The sequence below is a fragment of the Pinus tabuliformis genome, chromosome 8 (assembly GCF_031772625.1).
Source record: "Pinus tabuliformis cultivar Carrire ecotype Pingquan chromosome 8, CPIR1, whole genome shotgun sequence".
NCBI lineage: Eukaryota > Viridiplantae > Streptophyta > Pinopsida > Pinales > Pinaceae > Pinus > Pinus tabuliformis.
The window spans coordinates 519333419-519358524 of NC_142294.1; the positions used below are offsets into that span (position 1 = coordinate 519333419).

The 25106-nt window shown below is 35.0% G+C and overlaps 1 protein-coding gene and 1 pseudogene across 1 annotated transcript; one reads left to right on the forward strand and one right to left on the reverse strand.

The window, feature by feature from the left end:
* Positions 1-3193: 3193 nt before the first annotated feature.
* LOC149236429 (putative polygalacturonase At1g80170) lies at positions 3194-8117 on the reverse strand (annotated as a pseudogene).
* A 7238-nt stretch (positions 8118-15355) lies between these two features.
* On the forward strand, positions 15356-24672 carry LOC149236430 (polygalacturonase-like). The gene is made up of 12 exons (XM_089368907.1): positions 15356-15373; positions 15462-15623; positions 16003-16134; positions 16224-16379; positions 16486-16584; positions 16786-16809; positions 22678-22699; positions 22793-22945; positions 23307-23388; positions 23473-23581; positions 23713-23829; positions 24445-24672. Exons 1-12 carry the CDS (start codon positions 15356-15358, stop codon positions 24670-24672), a joined length of 1302 nt encoding a protein of 433 aa, XP_089225033.1.
* Positions 24673-25106: the final 434 nt, after the last annotated feature.

Consider the following 25106-nt stretch of genomic DNA (forward strand, 5'->3'; position numbering starts at 1 on the left):
CATAAATTGTGCAAACTTTTTATATATAAATAATTTAGTAAATTATTAATAATTTTACTATTCTTTTTTTTGCTTAAGCAAGAGACGGTCCTTCTATTAACTTAGGTAAAAAATATTTTACACAGGTTACAACAGACGCACAGAGGCACAAACTCCTACAAAGGGAGAGTGAAAATACCCAAATTACCCATAAAACCCTCCAAAAATCAAACAGAGACAAGGCCTAGAATGCCCTGGAACCAAAAGCGGGCAACTGGATCCAAAGTTCGTTAATATGTCTTCTAACAATCCGGTGGTGAAAATTCAACCCGCTCGGAGGCGAAGCCCGTAAAAAAGCCCTTAAGTTGCACGATCAACGCTGACCGTTGACCTTTTCCTTTTGATCCAATGACTGGTGTCCATATCGCGCGGCCTAAAAGCCCGCTGAATACCACGCGATGAAGATGGTTTGCTTTTCCGGTCCTCCACCACGTGTTGCTTCCTGAGTTGAATCACTGGCTTTTCATTAAAAAAGTCTTTGCTTTGGATGGCACCCGATGATGGTGGTAAACCATTAGTGGTTTTATCCTTTCAGGCCCACCAACTTGCACGCCAAAAGGTGGTCGTTGATCTTCCCTCTCTGGATCTGACAGCCACAAACCAAATCAGACCGCACATCCGCTCACGGATTACCCAGTGATGAAGGCGGATTACCCAGCGATTTTACTATTCATATATAAAATCATCCTTATGATTATTTATTTAATTTTTAATTTATTTTCAAGCTTCTTTTTATTCATCTATCATTATTTATTTTTATTATTTTATTTGCATATTAAACATAATTTGATATTTATCATGATTAGTAACTCTAGATACTTTCATTCTAGTAAAATAATATTTTTTAATTAATTTCAATAGTCTTTTTTGTTTTTTGTTTTTTGATTTTTGTTTTCTTTTCTTTCTTTTTTTTTATGTGAAGAGTGGCTATTTTTAATTATAATTCTAAATATTTTGAAAATATTATATTTATATATTTAAAGTAACTAGATATTTTATATAATACAAATTTTAATTAAACCCATAGGGTGTAGTGTTTTTTCAAGGTACCTGATGTTGTAATGGTTATAAGTTTGATACTCTCTCTCTGGAAAAATCCATTCATGATTATGACTGGTGTGGTTGAGGAATCCATTCGTGCTTAGGGCTGGTGTGGGTAAGGATAGGTCTAGTGTGCCCCATGATGAGTAGATTAGGCATGCTAGTCATCTTAGGACTCACATAAGTGCTCTCGCTCTCTCTCTCTCTCTCTCATTTGATTATTAACTTACAAACTAAAAACATATTATCTCTCTCTATAATTTGATTATTAACTTACAAACTAAAAACGTACTATCAAAATTTAGCTATTTTGGATATTGAAGTATTGCATTATTTTCTCTATTATTAGGCATTTTCATTTTTTCAAATAAATTTATTATCAAAATTTATTAAATTCTTTTCTCTTTTTATTTTTTTACCTGGAATGAAAGTAGGGGAAATTGGGAGCACTTCATCGTGAATGTTAAATTCAATGGCAAGTCATGTTTGCGGGACACAAGGTAATTAAAGAGTCAAACCTAGAACCAACAACAACAAGAATCTCGTGTCTACGTCTACACCACTTGGGCTAACTCTTGAGAATAAACCAATTTTTTATTTATTTATTATAATCATTTTAAAACCTAAAATACACCTTTTATAAAAAAAATAAAGTTATTATCATTAAATTCTTATTCATCTTTATAATTATCTTTTATAATAATTTTTTATTGATTATAATTTTGGGTTTGATATTTGTCCTTTTATTTATTAAAGTGATTATAATTGAGTTTGATATTTGTTCATTTATTTATTAAAATATTCATAAATATTAAATAAATAAAAAAATTTAAATCAATTTTATGATGTAAGTTATTAGAATTTATTTTTTTCTCATAACAAAAATATAGAATATATATTTTTAATATAATCCACTTCGTTTTTCCCAAATTCTCAATAATAATGATGATTATACAATTAAACAATTATATTCATCGAGTTATTATTTTTTAAAATTATATATTTAATTTTACTAAATACATTATGTATATTTTAATGGTTTTATCATTATAATAAGTATATGACTATGAAATGCATTTTACCTGAAACCACGATTTGAATGCTTTGTCATTTTTTTTTCTCTCCATTTATGATTTAATATTCTTTTAACAATTTTTCTTATAATATTTAACATAACATAATGAATTTCCAAAATATATATTTGAATTATATATCATTTAATTCAAAATTATTATTATTCATTTTAAACATGTATGAATCTAAATGTATTTTAATGTTCAATCTATTATATATTGAGGAGGAGTGAACCCTAAGTACAAGTAGTAATTTTGAATACAAAGTATTGTAAAAGATTAGTATAAGATGTAAACTAATTGTAAATTTGACATTCATATATACAATTCTTAATTTGGAGTATAAAAACATTTAATATTGAAGTAAGAGGCAGACAATTTATCTAACTAACTGGATGTATTAGCAATGGATAAAGAAAAATAAATATAACTAACATAGCCACTTACTCTACACCAATAAGGATTCAATTTATGCTTAAGTGTTTTCATACAAGATAAACACTAAGAATAGTTTCAAATATGAATAGACATAAGATTTTATTCAAGACAAACGAATTATTTCAAATTGAGGAAAATATTGTTTTTGGGTCAAATTTACACACTTATTTCTAATTATAAATCTTTTAAATTATTGTATTTTTAAATATGAGTTTTTTTTAGGAAGTTCACTTAGCAAGTTTGTGAAAATGTAAAGTAAATGTTAATAGAAGATTCCATATCCAAATATTTTGGCTATGAAGTCATGGAATTGTACGAGTTAAGATGACAAAGAACCACCTGGAGGTTGTAGTGGTAGCAAGATGAATCAACCATCAAAATATATATAAGCATATAATACAATATCTTAGTCTAATATAATAGAAAGTAAGTAGACGCAAAGAACCAAATTGAACTCACATTATTCAAGAAAACAATATAAATGAATCTTCTTAATTTTAGCAATAATAATATAAATAAATCTTGTTAACTTTGGCCATAACAATATAAATGAATTTGGCCATGTTTTATTGTGAAGCTTTTGAACAAATAGAAGGACCGCACTAGTCTTTAAGGCAGCTGGGTGGCGAAGTAGTCCCAAAAGCCACTCCCAACGCATTGGTACATATTGAATTTGCTGTGTTTGCAGCCATTGAACTTATCTGAACATTTTCCAAAGTAATTCCTGTGCACGGAACTATTTCGCTGCACGAAAAATTCACAACCACATTCGTTAATGACGGTCCGTGGATGTTTTTAAAAGTGACATCCTTTATTTGTACTGCAAATGACTGCACGCAACATCATCACAAACATTATTGCTGATTTCAAACTTCGAAACCAATATGTCCAAAAGATATTGTGATAACCGATGTGTATGAAAATTATTGTGTTATATAATATTTGTCATTTCTATGCATTTAACATGGCGAAAAATTATATCAGAGACATGATTACTGATTCCAAACTTCAAAACCAATATCCAAAATTCGTTTATAATTGGAGTAGTTGTAACTAATGATGCTAAAAATAATTAATTACCTATTTCGAGCGAATAGATACTAAAGGGAAAGAAATTGTACTTTTGTGCTTATTATATGCACATACACCAGTATTTCAGAATTGACGACATATATGGGAACTATATACCCACAGACTTAGTTGTAACTAATGATGCTAAAAATAATTAATTACCTATTTCGAGCGAATAGATACTAAAGGGAAAGAAATTGTACTTTTGTGCTTATTATATGCACATACACCAGTATTTCAGAATTGACGACATATATGGGAACTATATACCCACAGACTTCAAACTAATATTTCAAGAACAGCTGGAACAAAACACAATCTTAAAAGAGACAAAACTACTATGATGCCCAATTAATTAAGATGTGTGTTGTATATGTTTGTCCCTCGGGTATGTTATGAAAACAACATGGAATTGTGCACAAAAGTTAGCTGATCACCTGAATTTTGCATGGCGAAGACGAATCACAATAATACTGATCAACGATAATCAGATTCTTGACATTATCAGCAACTATGTCCTCAAATGTGATATTCTGTGCATAGCCAGAACCACCCTGTATATTTAGAAAAATCATGAATTATGTTATAATCATGGTAGATAATGAATATTAATATCAATTACAAATTGTAATGGATTGTTGTTGCATAGTGAAAATTTCAAGAGAATTTTAAAATCAATAGAAATAGTTAAAAGAGTCATACACATGCTAAACCAACCTGCCAAGTCTTGATTCTAGCTACGTTGGATGTTCCGCTAAAAGTGATGTTTTGGACAAGAATGTCATCAATTTTGGCTGCTTCTCCATTTTCTCCCATGCTTCCAATACTGTAGAAAATAAGAAGTACAATTAAAATTGCATTCTTAATGTCTTATCTGACTGTATTGTATTTTCTACATGACAAGAGAAAAAATACATATCTCACCTGATGCCATGGCCTGGGCCACAATTTATATTTTTGACATTAATTGTAGATGAGCCCGATGAAATGGAAATGCAATCATCCCCTGGTATACAATATTTACAATCATAATTAGCATGTTTGTCAATTTGAAGTTTAGATAGGTAAAATTAAGGTTTGCAGTTATAGCAACGTTAAGATAGGTCTAAGCTAGATGGATATATACTAAATTATTATTAAGCTATTGGATCTATGATAAATGGGTTTATGTGAATGAACAAATTAATGCAAAGCAGTGAAATTAATAGTTTCCAACCTGTCTCGATGACACAGTTGTCGATTTGGGCATTCTGAACTCTTTGTATATGAATACCATCAGTGTTTGGGCTATCATCGGGAGCTTGTATCTGGAACCCTCTTAGTTGGATCTCTGAAGAGTCCACCACTGTGAGATGCATCTGTTGGCTATTGACAAATTGCAGATTTCCAATCAAAACATTCAAACATCTAGTGATAGACATTGCCTGTAAGACCAACGCATAATCCAAACCCATTGCATGAGAACAAGTACCTCCAATTAAAATTTACAGAAATAAATAAATAAAAAATAAACTATTTATAACATCGTGTCTCTCTTCAAGCAAATAAACAAGGTGATTAGGTTGGAAACAAACCGTTGGAGCCGCTCGAGGCAACCCTGCACACATGAACATTTCTGATGATTAATATAAATTGAAGCAGATGGTTTATACTTGTTGTATTGATGTTTAATGTTAAATGTTAAGAGTTGGAGAGATGAGTGTGGATGGTGCTAGTGGGTGTAGTCGTACGTGGATATTCAATGGAGGAGAGATGATGGAATATTAGAGAATGCGACACAATGGTGACAAAAAGACCAAGTGAAATAGCATGCCTACGTGTGTTTCGTGCACTTTGCAGGACTTCGACCACCAAGCCTGGCCTTGACCATCAATGACACCACAACCTTCTATGGTCAACCTAGATATACCAGAAAATCAGAGCCACATACCACGTTCATTGCTATTCCATGCAGATTGTTGATTGGGTGCAACTATTGTTCCGCAAGTAATCTATGTCAGCATACTTTGCGTCTATTGTCATCACAGGTAGACAACCCGACATCCAACTTTCTTACCTCTACTGAAATATGAGACTTGGAAGGACCAAAAAATGTCACTAACGACGGTACTTGGAACACTGCATCGGAAGGTGTCATGCATGCTGCTTGCCATGCTTCTTGGAATGCCTAAAATAACTAGAAAATAACAATCAACACCGAATTAATAACCACAAAAGAAAAAATAATCATAACAATATTAATAATTTAATTAATCACATTTTCGGGTTGGGGGAAGAAAACATATTCTCATCAATAAGATTTAATTGGTTGTAAAGATCTTAATTAGATTACAAAGTATATATAATCTATTTTCCCAAATTTCAGTTAGAGTGAAAGGTATATGAAGGAACACGCATATTTTCTAAATTGGTTGTAAAAGATTTAATTAGATTACAAAGTAATATAATATATCAAGCAACAAGTATGTTTTCTGGATGGTTAGAAGAAAGAAAAACCTATTCCCACTATAAAAATAGTGCAGTGAGTCGAAGGGCAAGGGCAAGGTATGCTCAGCGCATCAAACTTTGCACAAGTATCAAAAGAATATTGAACATGTATAATAATTGATTAAAAGGTAGTCACCGTCCGATCATCATTTAGACAGCTGCCATGTGCGCCGTAGTCCATGACATTGAAGATCGGTGAAGCGCTGGAATCACTTTTGCTCAGCAGCGCCTTTCTATGAGTAGCCCAACTTGAATCCACCATTAACAGGGCCATAAAAGCAACAGCTGAAGCGAATGTAGTCTGCAGATAATTTCTTTGTTAAAAGCGTCTTATCATTTTTTCACACACACAGACTGACTGCAGATAATTTCTTTGTTGAAAGCGTCTTATCATTTTTTCACACACGCAGAACTGAAATCATATTGTTTGCAACCTACAGAAGGATAGTGTGGTTTAGTCATTACCAATGATTTAAAAGCCATTGCGAAAATTTTGAAGCCGAACCTTTGTTGCAGCCTACAGGTGATCGAAACGTGTTTCATGGCAAGGAGAAGAGCGGGGATTTTATAGTGCTAAAAGCCATTTAAAACGTGTTCCTATTTCTTCTTTTCTTTCTATCTCAGGGACTCGAATTGGTCCGCTTTATATTTCCTCTTTTCTTTCCACCTCAGGGACTCGCTTTATTTTTTTCTGACCGCAATGTGCCCATCAAAATTGACTTAACTGTCACTGGGCATTGTGGAGATTGTGCTGCTGTAACATATCCAAATTCCAGTTTGATTGTTGTTCAATTAGTGATCGCTGACGTATTTATGTTTGGACCACGCAAGTCGGAATGATGGTATAAGTACTTTCCCAAAAAAACCACTGACCTTTGTTTCTGGTAAAAAAACGCACAAGAAACGGAACGGGACGGAAAACGTTGTTTTCTACATCCGTTCTTGTCTTCATTCATTGCTCAGAATTTATCTTTCATTACATGGTTGGCAGGTGGTTTAGGCTATGTATCTTCAAGAATGCACATCGAAGAATGTTTAACAACGATCTGAGCGATTACACTAATATTCAAAGACAAGGAATCTACAATTTGATTGAAAGCAGATTGTTTCATTGCATATATCATTCAATTGCCAATATGGACCAAAGCTTATTGACAATCATGATTTGTGGCATTTCCAATTACATTAATGTATTTTCCACTATCTCCCATTTTTCTTATGAAACTATAGTTTTTATAATGCAAATAGCATAAATCAAGCAACTCTACACCTAACGACAATCCCACAAAGATTTTTAATATCAGAAGTTACCAATTTGGAGCAGGCCATAAGGGTCCACTTTTATACCTCCACTGCATTGGAGCAGGTCACAAGGGTCCACTTTCGTACTTTTGTATCTTCCAGCATTGCAGCAGTGTTATATATTTGGCCCGGGTTCTGGCCATACACACTAATCATGGAGCAGTGTTATATATTTGGCCAGTGTTCTGGCCACACACTAATCCATTATGGTTAAATCATAAATGGGATTATTACATTTTCAGTTATGCAAATGAATATTTTGTTTTATTTTATTTTTTATTTTTTTCCTTCTCCTTGTTTCTTGAATGCGAAACTTCTAAATTCAATGCGAAACCTCTAAATTCAGTTTCTCGCCTCTAAATTCAGTTTCTCGCCGGGTTCTCGTTTCGTTTCCCCTTTCTGGTAACATAGCCGTAGTCCATGACATTGAAGATCGTTGAAGGGCTGGAATGACTTTTGGTCATCAACACCTTTCTATGAGTAGCCCAACTTGAATCCACCATTAACAGAGCCATAATAGCAACAGCTGAAGCGAATGTAGTCTGCAGATAATTTCTTTGTTAAAAGCGTCTTATCATTTTTTCACACACAGAACTAGAAATCATATTGTTTGCTACCTACATGACCATAGTGTGCTTCAGTCATTACCAATGATTTAAAATCCATTGCGAAAATTTTGAAGCCGAACCTTTGTTGCAGCCTACAGGTGATCGAAACTTGTTTCATGGCAGGGAGAAGAGCGGTTATTTATAGTGCTAAAAGCCATCTAAAACGTGTTCCTATTTCTCCTTTTCTTTCTTCCTCAGGGACTCGATTTGGTCCGGTTTATTTTTTTCTGACCGCAGTGTGCCCAACGAAATTGACTTAACTGTCAGTGGGCATTGTGGATATGCGGAAGTTGCAAACCAACACCGTGCAAACATGCGTATTCATTTTTAATGTCACTATTCGAAATTTTACATTAACTTAAATCAAAATACCAAAATGCTCCATTTTACGCGTTTTCGCAATCCGGAAATCAGTCTAGTCGTCTCAGTGTGTCGCTGTCCGTCTTCTTCTTATAATTGCCGCTTTAACAATAACAGTAACAGCGTGCATTTACCACAAATTTTAGGAAATATAAAATCAGAAATCATAGTTAGCAAATTTGAATATGAATTTGAATTCGATTTTGTATGGAAAAAATTGACTAACTAAAATACAATACCTAAAAAATTCGGAAATATATATTTTCCAAAATTAAATTATTCTTAAAATTAAAAGAAACTTATATTTACAATATATTTTAAAAAAATCACTTAGTCAAATCTTAAATTTTAATGTAAGGCTTAAAAATGATAACATTATTAACTAATAACTAAAACAACCTAAATGTCTCTTTGTAGATTTTTCAAAGAGTTGTTTAGAGTGTAGATAGAAGCACACCCAAACTTTAATTCATGGTTTCGATTTCTTTACTATGGGAAAGAAGATAAGTATGAAATTCAAACAAAAAAATGGAGATTATATATTTTATAAAAATTTATAAATAAAAATTTATTATTCTTTGTTATAAGAAATTGTTATTTTTAACAAATATAAACTTACTATTTTCTATAATATTTTAATATCAAATTTATTATTTTTTACAACTGTAATTTTTTAACATGCAATTTATTGTTTATTATACTTTTTTAATATAGAAATTTCTATTCAAGTATTAAATTTTTTATTAACAAATTTTAGATGGTAACTACATTTTCTTTTAATTCAAAATTTATACTTTTAATGTTTTGAATAATATAGAAATTTTTATTTAAATGTTAAATTTTATATTAATTTTTTTATATATAAAATCAAATAATATAGAAATTTCTATTTTTAAATATTAAATTTTATATTAATAAAAACACCTTACCAAATTCTATGATAATTGTAATATTATTCTTGACTTAATTTACACTTTATTATAATTTTTTTAATATAAAAAACATTATTACCAAATTCCATGCTAATTGTAATATTTCCAACCTACCATTTACAATTTATTATAATTTTTTTAATATAAAAATTAATATATATATATATATATATATATATATATATATATATATATATATATATATATATATACCGAATTGCAATTTCCGAATTTGCAGCAGAACCGAACGGTTGTACTTTCCGAATTTGGTAGCTATGGATCAAACATGATAGTGAGTGAGTTCCCGCCTTTTTCTTAGATCAACTATGATCGTACATTTCTGAATTGTACGAACCAACAACCACTTGGGTATTCATTTTTAATATCACTTGGGTATTCATTTTTAACTAAATGCTTTTTCAATCCCACGAAATTTTACATGAACTTAAAGTCTCCATTTTATGCGTTTTCGCAATAAAGAAATCAGTCTAGTCGTCTCAGTGTGTCGCTGTCTGTACGTAACAATAACAGTTGTTGTCAACGAACTGCTCGTACTTATCCATTTTGTGGTCAATACGAGCGCCAAGACCACACGAGCGCCAAGTATTTTCTTTCTGTTTGTTTGTAGAGAAAAGTTGAGAGAGTGAGAAAGAGAATGTGGGTGCATTTACCATAAATCGTAGGTGTGTCGGAAATATAAGTTTTTTTTCATCCACGTAGAGCTGCAGGACGACCAAGAGATAATAAAACTAACTTTAATTACAAATTTTGAAAATTTGTATTACTGGTCACACTTGTCTTGGACCAGAGCAACCCTTAACATGCGTAAGATTTTTCCCAAAAAATTTAGAACTGCTTCGAAAATCCATGCAATTTTACTTCTCTCAAAACACTTATTGAACTCTTGTTTCTATAGTTTGTAATATAGAATTGAAAATATATAAGACACAACACCACTCCATTAGAATTGAATTAGAAGGTCGTCACAGATCAAATCAAACTGAAAGGTTGTAGTGAATTGAAGTAACAATTTCTTCTGTGCTTTAGAAAACTTCACTTTGCTAAATTTGGTGTATTGTTGCATACAAAACCCTTTCTAGGTACCTATAAGCTCTCTACAAATAATTTTATCATTTTACACATGTTTCATTCATACAAAACAAACTAGATACACTCTGAGCCACCACATTTGAACTAGTGAAGGAAATTTTAGTTAAGAAATAAGGAAAACATAGTAACAGGTTTTAATAGTCCATTCGAATTAGTACATAGAACATTAGAGTAATGTCAGTGGCCTGAGAGACAAGAAAAAATGTTACCTTTACATGAATAAGAGCAGGAATAACATGAACAAGATATGTATGCCACTAAATGAATGTCAGTGTAGTCACACTTCCTATCTTAAAATAATTTGATCTTTGAAATGAAAATACTTTTATTTAGTTTAATGATTAAATGATTTTTTTTAAAAACATTTAGAGTGTGGCTTTCTTTCCTTTTCCCTTGCTTTGGTATTTAGAATGGTTTGGTTCATTTTTTAGCCCTTTTTCCATCAGCTAGAAAGGCAGTTCCCTCCTTGTTTCCTTTTATCTTTGCACTCTATTATGATAGGTACATTTTGCATGCCTTTCTCACCCTTCCCAATAGAGATCTTATTCTTTCCTCCTCTAGTAGGGTCCATAATTACTGTTCATATTTATTGTAACTAGGCTCCTATGAAATCCCTTATATTTTAACAATGCTTAGTTCTATGTCTTTAGCCCTCTAGGTTCTATATTTATATGTTAAGTCATGGTTGTTTGTTTCCATGAAACCTGTTCATAATTGTTGTTCCTAGGCTCCTGAAAATTCCCTTATATTTTAACAATGCTTGGTTATGTATCTTTAGCCCTCTAGTATCTATATTTAGATCTTAAGTCATGCTTGTTTCTTTCTATGAAACCTCTTCCCACAACATTCCTAGGCCTCTCTTTGTAGGTTATAGGTTGACATTAGGTAGGTTTAAGATAGGTCTGGTTCACTTCAAAGTTCCACAGCCCCTCCAAGGCCAACAAATAAGTAAGAGAGAGATATTTAATTCTGTATATGTATATGTATATGTATATGTATATGTATATCTATATATATACATATATATATATAGATATATATGTATATATATATATATATATAGTGAATGTGCACGCCTATATGATGGATTTTGAATCTTTCTAATTCCAGGGGTCCGACTGCTAGGGTTTTGAACAAGGACAGACAGGAGCGGGCTAGTACCAATGGAGGGGCTCGAAGCGGGGAGATCCACTCCCTCCTACAGTAACATGGTATCAAACAGAAGCAAGGAGGCAAGTCTCAACAAATTCTAGAAACCAACGGACGCAGATACAAAGAAGACAAGCACTCAAAAGCCAGAAAGCAACAAATCCCTTGAATAGGATGGGATCCACGAGGAAGTCAAGAGAGTAATGAAATCACGAGACAGCAGCCAGAGAACTGAGAAAATATCTACGATGGGACCCTATAAGCCCAAGACAAACATAAAACCCTGGGTTGTCTTAAATGATCCTGCACTACAGGTACACAGAGATCACATGGCGACCTACGCGGTCATATGTGAGTTTATGGGTATATGGCCCACAGAGAAGGCTCTGTACACTTGTATAAGAAACAACTGGAATCCAATGGGAGAAATAAATCTACATCTTGGGTCCAAGGGTTTTTTCATAGTGGTATTCACTAACCTAGAGGGCAAAGACAGAGTATTTGAAGGAGGAACCTACTTCTATGCTGTCGTAGGCCTTTACATGCAACCTTGGGTGATGAACTTTGTCCCAGAGCGAGAAATGTTCACATTGGTCCCAATATGGATTAGACTATACTCTTTACCTTTAGATTGTTGGCTGCCTTAATCCTTAAAAGTTATAGGAAATAAATTAGGGCATTTTATAAAGATATCAGAGGTGACTCTGCGAGGTGAATATACCCCCTTCGCCCGCATATGTGTAGAAATGAACTTATAGGGAACACTCCCGAATGAAGTCATCTTAGAAGTATATGATGAGGAATGGGTACAGGCGGTTGAATATGAACATATCCCATTCAGATGTCGTAGATGCCATGAACATGGGCACCTCTTCAGAGATTGCCCACTCAACAAAAGGGAGTACAATCTGTAAACCAACACATGAAAAGACCTTGAAGGTTTCACCAAAGTAGGAGGCAGAAAGAAAGGAGGGGAGAAAGTACCAAAAGAAACCTAGCGAGAACAAGCTACCAAGTCATAACAGTTTTGAGATTTTAGAAGAGGGGGGGGGGGGGCGGGGGGGGAGGAATGGAAGGAACAAGGAACCAGAGGACAATCATGCAGAGAAGGAAAAAGAGGATAGCATGGAAATCATACAGGAAAACAATGAACAAAAGGAGGACCTACCAAGCACTATGGAACTTGGAAGGGACCATGAGATGACCCCAAGTGAAGGTGGTATGGAGGACCATGACCTACAGGAGATTCTTGAGAGGGAGAATCTTGATCTAGAAAAGTTTCTAGAGCAGGGAACCAACAAAGGGATTGACTCTCTACCACAAGAGGAGTTTGATAGAGTACAACAACTATTTCTCCGAAGGTCTCAAACAAAGGTTGTAGGAGTCAAAAGGAACCACGATAGCTAGGAGAATAGAGGGGTTAAATCAATGGAGGTAACATTAGGACACTCCACCAAAAACGCAGGCAAGAAAAGAGGGAGGAAGAGATAGAATGAACTGCTGACAGAGTGTGGGAAGCTCATGATTAATTCAGGCAAGATGAAAGATCCTACCAGTTGCTCTTTTACAAACCCATCATTATGAAGCTAGCAACCTAGAACATTAGGGTCCTAGGGAGCAAAAGGAAACAAAGAAATCTCAGTAACAGAATAAAAGAAGAAAAGCTAGATATGGTGTTTATACAGGAAAGAAAATGCTCAATAGAAAAAATTAGAGACATACATAGCAAATGGCTAATCAAATATGAGTAACTAGAAGTCAAAGAAAATAATACAGTGGGAGGAATTCTCACTCTTTGGAATCCTCAGAAATTTGGAATCTTAGACACTGAGGCATCCAATAACCACCTTTCAATGGTTATTCAACCTTTGGGGGATAAAGAATGTTACATGATCACAAATGTCTATGGTCCTCAACAACTTGAAGACAAACTTAGGCTCCTGACCTCACTAGAGGAGTTGAGAGAGAGACACCCAATAATGCCCTGGATTCTGGAAGGGGACTTCAACATGATCAGATCTCTCACAGAGAAAAAGGAGGGACTAGAACATTCGGAAGAGACTCAATTGCCTTCCAGAACTTCCTAAACAACATGAGACTGGTGGACATGGAAACAATAAATGGTATCTTCACATGGAACAATAATAGAGGAGTAGATTCTCAAGTTGCTTTGAAACTAGATAGATTCATAATCTCAGAGGAACTCCTTCTCATTGGCCATAACTTGATTGCTTTTATCCTCCCTTTTGGAGGCTCAGACCACTGGCCTATTCAGCTAGAGGCTTCGTTTATTGGCACTCCAAGGAAGATACCTTTCAGGTTTGAAAATGTCTGGCTCACTCACCCTAACTTCATCACTAATATTGGAAAATGGTGGGTGGAAGACATAGCCACTCAAGGCACAAAAATGTTCCTCCTGCAACAAAGACTCAAACACATCAAGCTAAGGCTTAAAGAATGGAACAAAAATGAGCTTGGCAATATTTTTAAAGCCAAAAGAGAAGTGGAAAAAAAATTACAGGAAACTAAACAAATTCTCATCACAGAAGGCTTCACAAAGGAAAGGAAAATGCAAGCTGACTCTCTTCAACAAGAATGGGACAACAGATGCCAGCAGGAGGAAATCTTATGGAGACAGAAATCAAGTGTGTAATGGATTAAAGAAGGGGAAATAAATACCAGGTTCTTTCACAAGTCTACAATGGAAAATAGACATTATTACACAATTTTTTGAGAAGCACTTTCTATTAAAAAATGTAATAATAAAAATATAAAGACATCGTAAGATACACAGATTATCTTAAAAACAAAATCACTCATTTAAAAAAGAAAATATCTTACTAGAGAGTAATAATTCGTCAAGGAAAAATCATTCACATTTAACTAGGTTTAAACAACCTTCTACAAACTAATTGTATCTAATAATAACCAATAACCCTAACAATAAAATATATAATAATAACCAACAACCCTAACAATAAAATATATAATAATAACCAACAACCCTAAGAATAAAATATATAATTACACTTCAAATATAATACCATCTAAAATATAACGAGCGAGAAGAAAATTACAACGAATGGCAAAAAAAATGCAAGAACACCACCCAGGGAAAAAAATCCATTTTACTACAATACAACCATATTTCAACCCCAATAAAGTCACTGGTTCGATTTAATTTCCACAGCTGAGAAACCAAGCATCCAAACACCAAGATCACATCTAGGTACACCGTTGTGGAAAGAATTTGAAAGAAGTAACGCATCACAGATATAGACATGCAGATAACAACTAGGCACCCTTCGATGAAGACTTCTGAAGAAGAAACAGAATCTACGGCTTATCACCGTATCAGGTCAAAGAGAGTGACTCATTTCAGTCTCTCCGTAACAATCGGAAACGGATAAAATCAGTTGGGGTGAAATCTTGATAAAATCAAGTATGGAGGCTCCGAAAAATGAATAACCATCAAACTATTCCTTGTCCTCTGGTATTTGAATATGTTACAGCAACATGAGATTCCTCAATGCCCAGTGATAGTTGGTCAATTTTTATGGCCACAGTGTGTTTTGAAAAAATAAAATTTACCAACCCGAGTCGATCAAGGTTTAGGTAGAAAGAAGAAAAAGCAAAACCAAAAACAAGTTTCTGGCACTATAAAATCCCCGCTCTTCTACCTTCCATGAAACAAGTTTCGAGCACCTATTGGCTACAATGAGGGTTCGACCTCCGAACTATCGCGATGGATTTCAAATTGGTGGTAATTCCTTGCAAACAATGTTTGTGATTTCTAATTTTCTGTGCATGAAAAATTTACGAGTCGTTTTGAACAAATAAATTATGTGCAGACTACATTCGCTTCAGTTGTTGCTATTATGGCGCTGTTAATGGTGGATTCAAGCTGGGCTACTCATATAAAGGTGCTAAGCAAAAGTGATTCCAGCGCTTCACCGATATTCAATGTCATGGACTACGGTGCACATGCCGGCGGTTTAAAAGATGATCGGACGGTGAATATTTTTTAATCAATTATATAGATTCAATATTCATTTGATATTTTCATTGTAAAGTTTGATGCACCTCGCATATATTCATCGTTAATACTGGGAGCCAGTGGGCGCGCACCTTTTTAAATTAATACCATCCCTTTGACAGAACTCTTAGATTTTAGGAAAATTCCCGCCCACGGTGTTTTATTTTCACGCTTAAAATCTCTTTAGTATTCATGCACTAGGAATAAATATTTTTTTGCTCTCTGGTAACTGCCAAAGATATGTGCCTATTCCTTTCAGAGAACTAGTTAAATCTGCTTTCGCAAACAAGAAAATTTGATTAGATTATTATCGTTGTTATAATACCTACGTATTGTTTCTCATTTGTGATTTATAGGCATTCATAGAAGCATGGGAAGCAACATGCATGGCATCTTCCAACGCAGTGTTGCAAGTACCATTGGGGAAGACATTTCTAATTAAGCCAATGACGTTTCTTGGCCCTTGCAAGTCTCATATTTCAGTAGAGGTGAGAAAGTTGAATATTGGATTGTATGCTTTTTAAGATGATCATGAAAATTCCATGTTAAATTATTTGCTAAAATCATAAATTTTCAGATTACTGGAACAATAGTTGCAGCCAATAAACCATCTGCATGGAATAGCAGTGAACTTAATCTTTGGATTCGATTTTATGGTATATCTGGGTTGACCATAGAAGGTGGCGGTGTCATTGATGGTCAAGGTCAAGATTGGTGGGCTAAATCCTGCAAGGTTAACCAACAAGAAGTAAGGGTTCCCTTTAACTGTTCTGTTTCACCTCACCATTGTGTACATGTGGCCACTAAAAAATGGGTGCTCCGGTTAAACCACACAAAAGGTTTCAGATATTTGCCCAATACACGCCAGTCATTTGCCCAATAAACGATGCACAAATGGCACTGACAATCTCCTTCCATACGCCGCTCTTATCGTCCAGGTCAGCCGCCATTGAAAATCCTGTCGTAATCCTCCCTAATATTCCATATCTTCCGCGTTCGACTCCGCCGACTCCACCTCCAACCTTTTCACAAGCATCATCCAAAATCTTTCCCTGCCCAACACTTACCATTAAATAACAAATTAGAGATAAAATGGCTCCTTCAATTTATATTAATCACGTCAAATTTCTTGTGTGCAGGGTTGCTTGGATGCGGCTCCACCGGTTTGTTTCCAGCCGACAATCTTATGTTGATTACCTTGTTTATTTGCTTGAAAAAAGACGCAATGATCACCTTGTTATAAACGGTTTTTTTAATCTTTCTGTAAATTTTAATTCAAGGCTGTGCTCATCCGGTTGTTTGGATTTTGGGTTGGTCTTACAGGCAATGATTATTAGTGGATGTTCAAATGTTTTGATAAAAAAATTGCAATTTGTCAATAGCCAACGAATGCATCTCGTAGTGGTCGACTCTTCTGATATCCAATTAAGCGGGCTTCAGATACAAGTGTTGGGTATTTTTCATGGGAAAATACCAAAAACCAACACCACTAAACACAGAGTCAATGCTCTGTTTCCTTTTGCCACAGGATCTTTTTGCACAGGGAAGCTTTTAAAAAAAAATTCTCAAAACAGAGTATTACACAGCCATAAAACATTTTTATTGATTAAAATATAAAGCCTGATACAAACTTCATCCTCTTTCACTCAGAGGGATTTACCAAAAAAATACATTCAGCCAACTCTGATACATATTCATCCTCTTTGCTGAGAGGGATTCACCAAAAACAATATTCATCCAACAAAACATTTACTCTGTCTCCTCCTGAGAATTTTTACACTGCTGGTGTGTAAAAATCTCTTTTTCTTTCACTGCTGTAAAATCCCTTTTTACATTCACTGCTGTGAAAAACATTTTACATATACTGCTGTAAAATAAATTTACATATGCAGTAAAATCTTCATTACATTCATTATGAAAAATAAAATCCTTTACTCACACCATAAGCACTTGCTTCCCCTTCGTTTTTTTTACAACATCAAAAACTTACATTTCAACCTTTTATTTTCTTGGTTCACATTGCTGTGCGTTATCTGACATTTCTTCACCACGGGTGAACAAAAATTACAGAACGATATGGGCTCCCCTGCTTTTCTTTATCTTGCACTGCTGTGCAAAAAATACATAGTTCTTCGCTGCCCTCTATTCTTTTACAATGGTCATCATATTACAACCCCAGAGCACTTTTTTATTTTGCCTCGTTATATATATGTATATAAAAAAAAAACAAAAACATACATGATATATATATTTTTTAATGATTTAAGCCATGCTCCCGTGACCAAACATAAAACATCAAAAATTAAAGTTTCACCAACTATTTACGAATGTCGTTTAATTCTCAGCATGGTGGTCAATTCATTTACTGACAAGTCGGCGGTCAAACTGAAACTTCAACTTTACTCCACGCAAACTTTTTAATGTTGGCCGTATGCAGGTTGAGACAATCGATGGCGGAGGTAGATGGAATAAATCGGACGGCTGACAAGAATATCGGAAGCCAGTTTGCTGCCGAACTTTAGCCTCCGAAAAATTGCGTCGGCTGATGTCAGGCGAGAGACACGTGCCGCCACCACATCGTATCGAAGTCGCTTGCCGGAATATTCCTTTGCCTGAAGGCTGGTGTGAAAAGTTTCGGGCGGCCGGAAAAAACTCACGATCACTGCGCTTACTAAGTTGGCATCCATCGCTGCCCACGTTTGCCTATAACCTGCAACCTGCAGTTGGAATTATCATTCCAACACTCCCCTTTAATTTCAACTGCTGGGCATTCAAACATACCCAAACACTTCCTCACATAGAGGGATTCACCAACACTGCTATTACAAGAATATCTTCCTCACATAGAGGGATTCACCAACTGCTTCTGATGCAGTTCCACAAACAATCAAAGTTGTCTTCCTCTAAATAGAGGGATTTACCTGAGACTTTGCTTAAGAGCACCTTCCTCATGACAGAGGGATTCACCTGTGACTATGCTGAAAAGCATCATCCTCTTAATAGAGGGATTTACCATGTGTATGCTAAAAAGCATCTTCCTCTTGACAGAGGGATTTACCATGACACTGTGCTGAAAAGCACCTTCCTCTTTAACAGAGGGATTCACTAAGAACTTCACTTCCTCTCACGGAGGGATTACTGCCAAACACTGCTTTAGATGCAGTTTCAAAACAAAACATTCATTGCACTGTTGTGCATACTCATTACATTGTTCTTTTATGCTGCTGCATATTCTCTGCTGCACTGTTGTGCCATCTTCTTTGCTGCGTCTACCCCACACTGCTGTGTCTACACTTGCTGTTTTGTTGCTGCACTTCACTTACATTTCTTTGCAAACTCTGCATTGTTGTGCGTTAATAAAAAAATTCTTACATGTGCGTTGCTGTGCCTTTCCTTTCTCACATTCACACTGTTGTGTGAGAATTCTTTACTTGTGCACTTATGCGTGCTTCCCTTCTTCACAATGGGAAAACTTTTCTTCACGCTGCTGCGTGCTCCCCTTCATTAATTACAATCGTACTTCTGTTGTGTCTTACTTGCATTTCAGATGCAAACAACACACTCACTGCGCTTACATTTACTGCTGTAAAGAAAAAATTTCTTTTACATCTGCTGCTGTCCATTACCTTTCATTTCTTCAACAAAAACTTTATGCTGCTGCATTTTCTTATTTGCACCCTTGCTTCACACAATCTTAGTCTTCATTCATTTTTTTTATTTACACAATGCATTGTTGTGCAGTTCCTTTAATTTTTCTGCTGCCACACACATTATCATTCACCCATGTGCATTAAAAATCTGCTGTCCCTGTTTTTCTTTATGCATTTCTTTGCATGCTGCATTGCATATAAAGAAAAACATTACAATTTTTTACTGCTGTGTATTGTACTCACTCTGCTGTGAGTATGTTCTCTCACATTACATAGAAGGAAACTACCTTCCATTGCTATGCATTTCAATGCATGAGCTCCATAACAAAAAAAATTCAAAAACTGTTGTTTTATGTTCTATCTTCCCACTGCTGTGAGGGTCTCCATGCTTTGTATACTTTTCTTATTGCGCTGCTGCACTTCACATTTGAGCGCTGCCCCTTTTTCTTCTCTGCTTTTATGGCAGATTTAACTTTATATTCTTCCCTTATAAAAGGTCTTCATCAAAGAGTGACTGTTAATACAGTTCAACAAAAATGATTAATAATTACAAGCTCCCCTTTAATGTATGCATCATCTTCTTTCAGCAAAGTTTTCTTAAAACAAACTTAGATCAACTAGGGAGCTCAAGGGGCTTTCAGGCTGTATTTCCTTCTTTCTCCATACTTGTGTAACTTTCTTCTTTTGCATGGGTCTAGCTTGTGTAAGAGCCTATGTTAAGTTACAGTCATGTGCCATATGCCCAATGTTATGACACTTGAAGCATTCAACTTTATTCATGAATAAGAATTCATGATTTCTTCTTGTGAAATTATTTCTTGAAGATTGTCGGGGACCACAACATCTATCTCCATGAAATGCTCTATAGTCTTTTGCCATATGACCAAAGTTTGAACAAGCATAACAATAACCATAAAATGAACTTTGGTACCTGGGAGATGGAGGTTTCCTTGATGTACTTCTGAAGCCTTGCTGCCTCAAGATCCTTTGATGATAACCATTCCCTCTTGCCTCTTTAACATCAGCTACATTTCTTCTTGGAGCTGGCTTTCTGCTTGGAGTAGGATTTCTTCTATTATAGCCTTGATCTTTCTCCTTGCCTTTGCTGAAACTAGGAGTATCACAATTTCTTTCTGCCTTCTTCACATCTCCTTTGCTTAAAGCATCTTCATCCTTGTTTGAGGGTTCACCTACATACCCAAGTCCTGATTTATCAGATGGAGATCTGTGATAGCTGAGCATGTCATCCAAAGCTTGAGAGCTCTTCATGATCTTGTTCATCCCTTCAACCTTCTTCCTGAGGAGGACAATCTCTTCTTCTAACTTTTCACATACATTATTTTTCTTTGCTAGTTGTCCCTCAGTTTCTTCCTTGCTACGAGTAGCTTCAGCTGCTACTATTTTGAGGGAGATAATATCAGTCTTCATTTTGGAGATTTCTGCTTGAATGCTCTCCATTTTCTTTTTAGCTCCTTGTGCCTGCTTCTTGGCTTCTTGTAGTTCAGACTTAAGGGAGGAAACCTCTACCTTGTACTGTCCAATCTCTTCTACAAGCTTATTCACTCTCATGTGCCTTTGTTCAAGTTGACTTGTCAAGGCATCTTCCTGCTTCTTTGCTTCATTCAGCTGATTTGTCATGGATATGACTTCTTCATGATGTTTCCTCTTGCATTGATCAAGCTCCTTCTTGAGCTTAGCGAGCTCTTCATCCCTTTCTTTTACATGAAGCTTGATGAGGTCAACCTTCTCATTCTCAGCTTCTATGATGGGTTCAGAATTTTCTTCTTCACTGATGGTCATGGTCAGTGCTCCCTTTGCATGAAGGTCGTGCAGTCTGTCCCATATATCCTTTGCTGATGAATATTTCCCTAGATTCTTCTTCACAGAATCAGGCAGTCCATCCAAGATAGTCTTTGCTGCCTTTGCATTGTACTCCTTGGATTCTTTATCCTTCTTGCTATCATCCATCACTGATTCCCACATTTCAATCCCTTCAAACTGTAAGAAAGCCCTCATTTTTATTTCCCATATATCAAAATTTCCATTAAACTTTGAAGCCTCAACTAGAATTCTTTCAAATAGATTGTCTTCTATTTTAGTAGAAGAGGGAGACACAACCTTAGGGGATTTGGACACTTTCTTCCTTGACTTTGCCATTCTTAACTATACTCCAAAATACTTGACTGTGTTTTTAAAATGACTCACTGTTTCTTCAACAACAACATAGAAAGTTAATCTGAGAAATACCTGAATCCCTTTGGCTGAAACTTCACACTGCTGGAGAAGCTTTACTGCTACTGCAAAAAGAGTCTTTCCTTCAGCTTCCTTGACACTTTTAAAGAGCCTGAACCTGCTCTGTCACCATCAAAGAGCCTGGACCAGCTCTGATACCACTGTTGGGTATTTTTCATGGGAAAATACCAAAAACCAACAACACTAAACACAGAGCCAATGCTCTGTTTCCTTTTGCCACAGGATCTTTTTGCACAGGGAAGCATTTAAAAAAAAAATTCTCAGAACAGAGTATTACACAGCCATAAAACATTTCTATTGATTAAAATATAAAGCCTGATACAAACTTCATCCTCTTTCACTCAGAGGGATTTACCAAAAAAATACATTCAGCCAACTCTGATACATATTCATCCTCTTTGCTGAGAGGGATTCACCAAAAACAATATTCATCCAACAAAACATTTACTCTGTCTCCTCCTGAGAATTTTTACACTGCTGGTGTGTAAAAATCTCTTTTTCTTTCACTGCTGTAAAAACCCTTTTTACATTCACTACTGTGAAAAACATTTTACATATACTGCTGTAAAATAAATTTACATATGCAGTAAAATCTTCATTACATTCATTATGAAAAATAAAATCCTTTACTCACACCATACGCACTTGCTTCCCCTTCGTTTTTTTACAACATCAAAAACTTACATTTCAACCTTTCATTTTGTTGGTTCGCATTGCTGTGCGTTATCTCACATTTCTTCACCACCGGTGAACAAAAATTACAGAACGATATGGGCTCCCCTGCTTTTCTTTATCTTGCACTGCTGTGCAAAAAATACATAGTTCTTCGCTGCCCTCTATTCTTTTACAATGGTCAACATATTACAACCCAGAGCACTTTTTTATTTTGCCTCGTTATATATATGTATATAAACTAAAACAAAAACATACATGATATATATATTTTTTAATGATTTAAGCCATGCTCCCGTGACCAAACATAAAACATCAAAAATTAAAGTTTCACCAACTATTTACGAATGTCGTTTAATTCTCAGCATGGTGGTCAATTCATTTACTGACAAGTCAGTGGTCAAACTGAAACTTCAACTTTACTCCACTCAAACTTTTTAATGTTGGCGTATGCAGGTTGAGACAATCGATGGCGGAGGTAGATGGAATAAATCGGACGGCTGACAAGAATATCGGAAGCCAGTTTGCTGCCGAATTTTAGCCTCTGAAAAATTGCGTTGGCTGATGTCAGGCGAGAGACACGTGCCGCCACCACATCGTATCGGAGTCGCTCGCCGGAATATTCCTTCGCATGAAGGCTGGTGTGAAAAGTTTCGGGCGGCCGGAAAAAACTCACGATCACTGCGCTTACTAAATTGGCATCCATCGCTGCCCACGTCCGCCTGTAACCTGCAACCTGCAGTTGGAATTATCATTCCAACAACAAGCTCCTGAACAAAGCCCAAACACTGATGGTATTCATTTACAAAGAGTTAAGAATGCCCAAATAAACAACTGTGTCATCCAGACAGGTTAGAAGTTAGTGATTTCACTGGTTTGCGTTAATTTGTTTATTCACATATTACCATATAGCATAGATCCATTTTCTTAATAATAAATCAGTCAATATCCATCTAGCTTATATCTATCTCACCGCAGCTGCTATAAGTGCAAATCTTAATTTCACTTAGTTAAAGTTCAGATTGGCAAACCCATAATAAAAAGAAAAGGTTCTGCTAACTATGATTATAAGTACTCTATATCAGGGGATGATTGCATTTCCATTTCGTCGGGCTCATCTACTATTAATATCAAAACCATAAAGTGTGGCCCAGGCCATGGCATCAGGTGAGATAAGTATTTTGGATCTTATCATGCAAAAAATACAATCAGTAAAGATGAAATCTGAATTGTAGTACTTCTCTTGTGCAGCATTGGAAGTCTGGGAAAGAATGGAGAAGAAGCCCAAATTGATGACATTCTAGTCCAAAACATCACTTTTGTCGAAACATCCAACGCAGCCAGAATCAAGACTTGGCAGGTTGGTTTAACAGGTGTATGGCTTCTTTAATTATTTCTATTCACACGACAATGAACTGCAGTTCGTAATTGATATTAATCTGAATTATCTATGATGGTTATAACAGAATTCATGCTTTTGTAAATATACAGGGCGGTTCTGGCTATGCACGAAATATCATATTTGAAGACATAGTTGTTCATAATGTTAAGAATCCGATTATCATTGATCAGTACTATCGCGATTCCGCTTCACCTTGTAAAATTCAGGTGATCAACTAGCCATTCTGGCCATTTCCATATTTTCCCAACATTCCCCACTAAAATATATAGACTGAATACGTCTTAATATGACTTTAGTTCCCGCCGTTGTTGAAATATCATTTTGAAGTCCGTGGATGTGTGATTGCGATCGATGTTGCCATCAACATTAATTCCAAAATAATTGTTTAAGCCCACATAATATAGGATAAATTTTCCAGTTATTTTATCTTCTAAATACTATCAATCGGGTTAGTAATGGGTAACTACATAGAATTTCATCTTTAGGTAAAGAATCCGTAATCACGGAATTTCGTAATTCCAGAAATCTCACCCAGCTCAGAGAGATCCCTATAACCCTAAACGTCGCTAATGAAGCTCATACAAATTCTCTTAAAAAACAATTGTGTTTCATTTTATTGTAATATAAAATAATTGTTTAAATATATTTATTTATTGATCGATAATATAAAATATAAACTACACCTACGGACATCTGATCTCCACTAAATGCATAGAGGTAAAAACTATGTTATACTGCAATAATATTTAGACAAATTGGTTTTGAAGTTTGGTATTATTGTTTGGTATCGATAATACTGTGCGTCATGTTGTTGTGTGCAGCCATCCGCAGTGCAAATACAAGATGTCACGTATAGAAACATACAGGGAACGTCATCGACCGATGTGGCTGTGAACTTTTCGTGCAGCAAGACAGTTGCTTGCACAGGAATTACTTTTACAAATGTTGAGATAACTTCAACGACTGCAGATAAAGTAAAGTCTGTGTGTGTCAATGCTCTGGGAATGGCTCTGGGGACTATTTTGCCGCCCAGCTGTCTGAAAAACTAGTGCGTTACCTTGGACTCCTTCAAAAGCATCACTATAAATCATAGCAAAACTTAACAAGATTCCATTATACTGGTTTGGTTTTTGTTCTAGGGGAACTTCAATACTGTGAAATTTGGTCTTTTGTCAACTTACTTTGTACCCACGAGATCCTTCAAAAGCATGGCAATAAATTTTAGTCTAAGATAACAAGATTTAGTGATACTCATAATTACAACTTACATATTTAAATGTTAATTCCACATAATCCAATCAAATGATCATAATATTTATTAAAAATATTAGTTGTCATAATATTGAGAATATTAATTGGGATCATGTGTTGTTTGATAAATTTTTATATAATAATTTCTATTATTTATTATTTAATCATTTTAATCATTTATGTTATTTAATATTTTATTATTTGATATTTGATACTTATATATATATAGTGC

Excerpts from the sequence above, each read along its gene's own strand:
- LOC149236430 (XM_089368907.1), top strand. Across the intron at positions 16,380-16,485 it reads GGTGGGCTAAATCCTGCAAG|GTTTCAGATATTTGCCCAAT; the intron begins GTTAACCAACAA and ends ACCACACAAAAG. Across the intron at positions 23,830-24,444 it reads CTTCACCTTGTAAAATTCAG|CCATCCGCAGTGCAAATACA; the intron begins GTGATCAACTAG and ends TGTTGTGTGCAG.